The 7,968-nt window shown below is 38.1% G+C and overlaps 1 protein-coding gene across 7 annotated transcripts; it reads right to left on the bottom strand.

The window, feature by feature from the left end:
* Nucleotides 1–1,129: 1,129 nt before the first annotated feature.
* On the bottom strand, nt 1,130–7,968 carry LOC117926576 (probable galacturonosyltransferase 15). 7 transcript variants are annotated; one of them, XM_034845711.1, is made up of 7 exons: nt 7,821–7,968; nt 7,378–7,749; nt 7,092–7,138; nt 5,815–5,976; nt 2,587–3,168; nt 2,164–2,466; nt 1,130–1,729 (listed from the first exon to the last, which is right to left on the bottom strand). In XM_034845711.1, the coding sequence occupies exons 2-7, from the start codon at nt 7,583–7,585 to the stop codon at nt 1,445–1,447; spliced, it is 1,587 nt and encodes a 528-aa protein (XP_034701602.1). In that variant the 5' UTR covers nt 7,586–7,749; nt 7,821–7,968; the 3' UTR covers nt 1,130–1,444. The 7 variants fall into 7 exon arrangements, with proteins under 7 accessions (XP_034701602.1, XP_034701605.1, XP_034701604.1 ...); XM_034845714.1 differs by having other exon boundaries at nt 5,815–5,973; XM_034845713.1 differs by having other exon boundaries at nt 7,092–7,135.

The raw sequence follows: 7,968 nt of genomic DNA, 5'->3' as shown, positions 1-7,968 counted from the left end.
CCACACAATGGAAGCCAAATCCACAAAATACATCATCAACAGTGAACAATAAAACCTCCCACCTTCTGGGGTCTTTGTTTTTTGATCAGAAACAATAACTAAATAAAACTGATTGCAGAAATAGAGGAAGGGGGGGGAGGGCAGGGGGGCATCTCGATTCTAGACTGATTGAGAATCATATCAAAATCCACTTTCTGGTCTATTTGGACCAACAGACATAATTCGATTAATCCAATCTCAATTCTTTACCAGGTCTGGGTTTGAGCATTGCTATCTTGGAAAAGCCTAGAGGTCTTGCCTGATCTTTCATCACCTATCTAGAGGGGTACTGAAGCAGACCTAAGAAGTTGGGTTTGCCTATTGTCTCCACATTTACCACCAAAATCAGGAGAAAACTAGCACTTAGCATCTACCAGTCATAACAACCTGATGGCTGGAGAGTGGGAGTTTGGCTGGCTGAATTCCCTATTACACCAGGAGAAGCAACATCAATGAGCCCAAATCAACATCACAGTTCCACCGTCTGTGTCCCCTGCTTGTCTGCAACGACATAAAGGGAGTGAAGACCCATTAATCCAACCCTAACCCCAACTAACCACAAAATGGTAAGACCTTCAACTCAACCCCAATCCAGCATAACTGTCAAAACCAACCCCACTTAAAAATCAACACCTTACAGCTAGTTTCAGCACAAGGCATAAAAAGACTAGCCCAATTGTATGCCTAACCTTATAAATCCAACCCATTGCCAGAACCTAGCCCCTTGTGAAAGGTCGACCAGCCTAGAGATTACTCCTCTTTCATCTAGTCATATGAGATGCTTTTCTATCATTCAATTTCTACAAACAAATTTCACAAATTCTAAAGTTTAACCGTAAATAAATATGATTGTGATTCAAGGAGAAAGTAAAGAGTTTAAAAGATTAGTTTGTAAAAACTGCAAGTAGGCTTGGCACTACTCTTGTCCTTGAAGCATCAGAATGCAAAACACTCCATTTCCATGGAAGACCATAAAAGATGAACCACCAAGTAGTCCTTTCTGTAGGCAAAATAATTGATAAGAACCTCCAGCCACTCCAAATTGAATTGCTCAACAATAAGACCATGAACCAAAATAGGAACCAAATCCTCATAAAAATAGAATCATTAAACTGCTTTCATTATTGAGTTAAGTAATTTGGATTGCCATAGTAAAAGTGATATACAATAGTGCTATATCTAGCTTCATCATGATCCTTATATATCTTGAAGATCGACAATACAAACTCCGTTGTGTGAATCTTGGTACCTTCATCTATTTTCTATTTGTGGACATGAAATAACCATGTCATACCATCCAGAGGTAATGCAGAGACTGAAGGCAAAACCTTCTTCCCTCTGTATCATTATATACCTCTGTTTTGGTCCCAAAATTAATATAAGATGTGAGGGTACTTTGTCCTCCTCACCCCTTGATTCTACATTTCCTAATAAATTTGTTTGAGAAATTTACATGACTAGTCCATAAACTTCGTACCTCAGGGAACCCAATCTCAAGCCACGGCTTTGCAGGGCCACTGAAATGTACAACAGCAGCAGCTTCTAATCTCTCTCGGCTAACTTCTGAAGCTTGACAACCTAACCCAGCCACATGCCATGAAGAATCAATAGGATGCACATGACCCTTAAAAGCCATCAAGGCTGGTGGAAGTGCTCCTGGATACCATAGTCCCAACCCAGAATTGAGGTTCTGCAAAATAGTATCATTTCATTATGATTGAAAACAAAGATGAAATCTATACTTTTGCATTTAATAATTGCAGCACTGAATCACAAGACCCCAGAAAACACCAAATAATATTTCTGATACCACATCTTGATGAGGATGGTATTATAAAACACAAGACATGCAGTTTTTAGTGTGTAATTCATTATCCATGATTCTGTGGGATAATTTTTCTTTTCCATATGTTCTACTAGGAGAAAATGCCTTAAATTTTATTCCCTAGCCTTTGTTCATTTCTGCATTATATCACCCTGGTGCATTAGAAAGGACGGGGTTCACCATCTCTTATTAGAAAAGACAGGTCCCTACAGTCATTTCCTTTTCGAAAACACTAAAATATATTCCTTTGAACTACCATTCATTACCCGCTTTCTAAGTCAAATGAAGAATTTACTCACAAGTTCAAGCCATCGATGGTAAGCTTTTGTGATGTTGGACCTCCTCCAAGCTTTAAGGTCAAAAACATTCATCCCATACAGCCATGCACAATGATCATAATGGAAGTTGGATGATATAAGTGGGTTTGAAAAATTCAAATAGTCCTTCAATTTTCTTCCTGGGCAACAGTTAGATCCACACCATGAATCAACAACAGCGCCAACAACTTTTCCATTGAGATCTAATTCCCACAGAGATGATAAGTCATGTTGTACTACAATATCATCATCCAAGAACACTATCTTGTCAAGATCTGGAAACAGCTGCATAGCCCACAAAAGTCAGATAATAAATCAATCTTCACTAAAGATGCATAGGCAACAATATCCGCCCAATTAATCAAGCCAGTTGAGAAATTTATTAGGAAAGTCAGGGGTATTAACCTCAGGAATATAAATCCGTAGATGATTCATAAGGGAGAGGCAGCTGGGGCTTAGAGCCTCTAACTTCCTTTTATGCTGTCCATCAAATTCAAAGTTGTCTTCTTTTAAATTGTTGTAGTAATGGCTCCAAATTAAGCGGTGAATCTCTAACATCTCCTTAACCCCAACATTCACTTCCTGGGACCAATCGTATTGATGCAGTCCCTTGACTTCCACCACCGCTGATTCAATAGAATTGGTAGCAAACCATGCATGCATTGGAGTGTATGTTTTCTTGTCTGTGACTATATGAAACACCAATTTTTCAGGGTTGGCTGCACTTTGGACGGCAGAGGAGATGACAACAGAGGCAGCAAGTACATTATCAGTTAGAAGAACAAGGTGGTGGAAGGAAGAGTCAGCAAGGCGGGAAACAGATTCAGGCGGAGGTAAACGAGATCGGGCCATGGCATTTACCGCATACTCTTCAGCCAGTTTGAGACAAAGGCAATGTACACTTTTGGGAACACCATGCGAAGCTAAATGCCAGTAAATTGACTCACGCTGTCTGGCTGATTGAACCTTACGCTCCATCTTCAAAATCTGCATATTCAGAAAATAAATGGAGGATTGGTGCTTTGACATTATAATGCTAGCACAACAAAAGTTCTTTGCTTAAAAAGCAAACTGATGGCTGAATAGAGCTTAAAAATCCATGCTGTCATCCTCTCCAGTTCAGTGTTCTCAGTTCAATTCCATTGGAACACACAGGAGGTCTAAGCTATTCTCCATATTTGTTCTCTGGGCCAAATAATTTATTCCAATGAACCACATTAGCTAGGTAAGATAGGCTAATTAGCATCAAAAGAAAAGTCAGGTATAATGTTGGTTAACATTTTTCAAGACAATATGAAATTTATTTTTGCAAGAAAGGAAAGATAAATACTTTAGACAAATGATCTTGCCCTGGTAGTAATTTGTGGCTACAGTAGAGTGGACAACATGCATTCAGACCAATGCTAAAAGATATGCAGACAAAACAATGCCAAAATGCCCTTGGATCATTTTAAATTTAGAGTTCTCTCACCTCTCCATTCACATTATAATACAGGATATCTGAATCAGAAACACATCCTTTAGGTTGCAGGGTGCGTCAGACTTCATGAGTGGAAAAAAAAAACACCTCTTTTGACCAAAAATTGCATTTCTAAGATATTGCTACAACATGGTGGTTCAGAACCTATTAGCATCCTATATGCTGGTATCCTCATTAAGATATTTAAGACAAGGGTAATATTAGCATAAGTTACCATCGGTATTCTCCAAGGAACTATTGTTTTACTATCAATTTTCTCCTACATTCATGACAAAAATATCAGTCAGCAATGTAAAACACGAGTAAATACTTAGCGCCACCAACAATTTTTTTAATAAAAATGATAGGTTAAAAGATGAAGTAAATACGTTAGCAATAAGGTGCATCTGCTAAGAACTGAATTCCCCAACTTGTTATCACAACCAACAATTCAAGTGTTTGTGAGAACATAGATAAGCGATACCATTCATAATCAATGTTGTTCATGTGCCCAAACCGAAGAAACTTAAAACTCCTTGATACCATAAAGAAACTGATTAGAATAAGGAATTCTAGTGAATCTGGATCAACTTTATATTATAGTATTGTGTCTTATATAGGATTCTATACAGCAGATGACTTGAGAAATGGTGCAGTTGTTGGAAAGTAGTTGCATTTAGCAGGAGATATACAAGACTTAGTCCTTGGAGTTAATCTTTTAGTCCAGATATTTGTATTTGTCTCTCATTGCAAATCACATGGGCAAAAAAATTACAAAAGTTGAAAAAAATAATTGAAGGTGTCAAGATCTTTTAAAACCAGGAAGTAATGGAGAAGAGAACAGTGAGAATTGAGAAAGTGTTACATATAAATTTTGAGTAAAACAATGGAAGAGTGGTGAATGCTCAATTGGACAAGGGAAAACAGAAACAAGTTATTGAATTCGAGGGCAGCACATAGGAATGTTGTTCAAATCATGACTTGTTGTGTTGTCAACAGCCCCACTCTCAACCATCTTTCCCAAAGTAACATAGGAAATGAATATCATTACCAACAGCCCCAGATGTCCAACAATACATCAGTATTTTTATGCTTTTCAATACTTAATATTAATTAACTTACCAACTGTGTGCAAAATTATAGTTCAATCCGGCAAAATTAGGATCAAAGACAACTCTGGTAGCTAATCTAGATTTTGATCGTTAAATTTTGAAATTTCCATTTTTCTTTGTGGTATCTTCAAAGGCTCAATTAAAAGTTCATTCTTAATAAGAATAATCCAAATCTAGATGATCAAAATAAACACCCAAAATATAGGCCAGCTTTTTGAGTCTAACAACTTAAATCACTAGGAATGGCATAATAAAATAACTGGTAATATCAGGAAATTGGTTTATGTCAATTGAAATTGAATTAAATTTTTTGAGGGAAGATTGTAAAAGAAACGCCATATTATTTCAATTCAGTGCAGCCCCCTGACACCACATCCAAATTTTCCCACTAGTAGCAACTTGCAATTAGTTTACAAATTTTAAGACCATCAATCGATCCACCCATGTTGAAGGCGTTTTAATCCTTGTGGTCCTAGCAGATGTCTTAAAAAGATAAGAGTCATAGCAGGACATGGAAAGTAAAAATATTGATGAACAAGACGGTGTCACTGTGTCAGGAACCACAAATGTAACTACAATTTCTACCATGCCAGCAGAACACACAGTCATTGATGAAAAATAATGAAATGTACCAACATTCAAATGCGTGTATAGGCCGTAATCGTGAGAGGGGACCTTCCCTCATTTATTCACACAAACAACCAACAAACAGAGGTGATAATTAGATCTGACAACAGTCCGGCTTCAATGGGGTGAATATAAAGCAAAGTTCAGCTACTAAATTCATAATTAAGTCACAATTATACTCCATGGGAAGATTACCATCAAATTAAGATTCTTGGTTTTGCCTTTTTGAGCAAATGGCCCCACATTAGACTTAGGTCACGTTCAGTTTGGTACAAGAGGCAGACCCTGGCCCACAACCAGAAGTGTTTTTTGGTATTGATCTAGACTTCGCTGACTTGATGACAGATAATAATGCAACTTCACCTAGGTGGGTAGTGGGTGAAAAGACAAGGGAAAAAATGAAGTTAGAAAGTGAGAGTAGAGTGTTTGTAGTACCATAGCCTTGGTCTTGAAAGCAAAGGCCTTAATGTCATGTCCATTTGACGTCATATCCTCCACTAGTTGATTGAATGACGCGGGTGAAGTCGTCTCTATTCTTCCCCCATCTTCTCCTTGACTTGCCTCCACTAGTGCTCTCGTCAGTTCATCTCTTAGCTTCTTCACATGTGCCCCCGTCACCACAGTTTCAACAAAAACAATCTCCACATTATCAAAACCGTGTTGACGACATCATCACATCACAGTGCCATAGGCAATTCAATAGGAAAAAAAAAAAAAACCAAGTGGACTAGAATCATATGATTGCAGTGCAACTGACCACGAGTCAAATAATGGAATGGCTCGCAGTAGATTACCGACAATTCCCCAAAATGCTCTCATCCATGGACTGTACCGGATGCAATGCAAAATGCAACGTCGAAAGTGACACCAATAAATTTATTGAAGGACGAAAATACCCTCCCTCAGATAAAATCATAAAATAGCAAGTGGGGACGTCTGACGTGCGATGGGTGCGAAGGAGACAAAACGTGGGGACACTAGCCCAAAAAGAAAGAAAGAAAGCAGGTGGGTGCCACCAACTTCGTTATGAAAATGGAGAGAAGTCGTAGAATTTTTTGACACTAGTACAGGAGAAATTGTAGTCTTGACTTTAATAATAATAATAATAATAAATTTGTGCTTATCAAATTTCGTTTCCATCTATTATAACTTTTTACAAACCAAAATCTTTATGCATAAATTCTAGAAATTTTAATATGAAAAAAAGTTATAGGGCATTGCTACATCTAGATGAGAAAATGACTCATGATCATTTGAGAAAGGGAAAAAGAGTGACCTAGTTGCCCCAACTCATAGTAACTATGAACTACTGTTACCAAATTATTCATAGAATGTATGAAAAGTTCTACCCAAACGAGAGCCCCCACTTAGAAAAAAGAAAAAAGAAAGTACAAAAACGAAAAAAACATGACCAAAGGTATGAAATGAAACCACCATGGAGCAGAGGGTATAACTTGGTGTCGCCTTTAGATTGTGACTATCTGATGGGTGGTGGTAAAGACATGTTTTACTGAGGCATATTTTTGTCCATATCACCAACATGGACACGTGGCAGTCTACTACTACTACTACTACATCTTATTCCACTGCGTCCAGCAACTCTTAAAATTCCCGTGTCGTCCCACCTCAACTCCGATGAACCACTAAAATATCCTACAATTTAAATATTAAAGGGTGTTTTCGTCATTAAAGGTAAAAAAAAAAATACTCACCGCAGATAAATCACTCCCGCCGAAAACCCTCAACCCTATGCAATCTGCTGCCATGGAACAAAACAAAATCACACCATTACGATTAATAATTATATTTACCAAAAAACAAAAAATGTCAATAAAAGTTCATGAAAAACAGTTTCCCTAAGAAACATAGGGTGCAGGCGCTGAATCAAACTGGTGAGACTCTCACCACACATCCTAGCTAAGAACTCCTTTTTATTTTAATAATTTATAAAGAAATAATCCAAAAATAAATCAACTTTTCAATCGAGCAAGAAATTACCGAGGGAAGAACAAAGAGTGGCAGATTCGAGTACAAGAAAAGCAATTCTAACGAACAGAAAGGGCAAACAAATTGCTAGCAACAGAACCACCGGCAAGAACGTCCGATTAGAGAATCGGCGATTGGCGGCTGCCGAGGATCCCTTGCCGGAGCCGGAGTTGGGTATGGTGACTTTCTTTATTCCGGCGGAGGATATGTAAAACTTCATCTCCTTCAGATTCTTCCGATTCCCCCTCCCAATACTCGACACTCCGTTTCATTCCATCAACTCCGATCCAAGATGCTCCGATTCCCGCTTCTTCTTCCTGAACAAAGCTCCCACCTCAGATCCCCACTTACTGAGTCCGTACACATATTTAGAGAAGCTTTGATCTTGAAAAACCACATTGAATTCAGAGATCAGTAGTGCAAAGTCACGCATTGAATTTGAGTTGACAATTTACCTGATTTGAAGAGTTTGGGGTTCAAATTCACTAACTGATTCTCAATGATGAAGATCACGCTCTTGTGCTGTGTTTTTCATTCGTAGCTCGGTTTGGATAGAGACGGATAGAAAGACATTTAGAGAGAGAGAGAGAGAGAGAGAGAGAG

The sequence above is a fragment of the Vitis riparia genome, chromosome 12, assembly GCF_004353265.1.
Source record: "Vitis riparia cultivar Riparia Gloire de Montpellier isolate 1030 chromosome 12, EGFV_Vit.rip_1.0, whole genome shotgun sequence".
Lineage (NCBI taxonomy): Eukaryota > Viridiplantae > Streptophyta > Magnoliopsida > Vitales > Vitaceae > Vitis > Vitis riparia.
This window is presented reverse-complemented; position numbering and strand designations above follow the sequence as displayed.

Bases quoted from the DNA above. Each gene is read 5' to 3' on its own strand.
- LOC117926576 (XM_034845711.1), bottom strand. From the start codon at position 7,585: ATGAAGTTTTACATATCCTCCGCCGGAATAAAGAAAGTCACCATACCC. The intron at 7,139-7,377 runs GTAATTTCTTGC...GTTCCATGGCAG, and splicing joins CACTCTTTGTTCTTCCCTCG to CAGATTGCATAGGGTTGAGG. The intron at 3,169-5,814 runs GTACTACAAACA...CTGAATATGCAG, and splicing joins CTTTCAAGACCAAGGCTATG to ATTTTGAAGATGGAGCGTAA.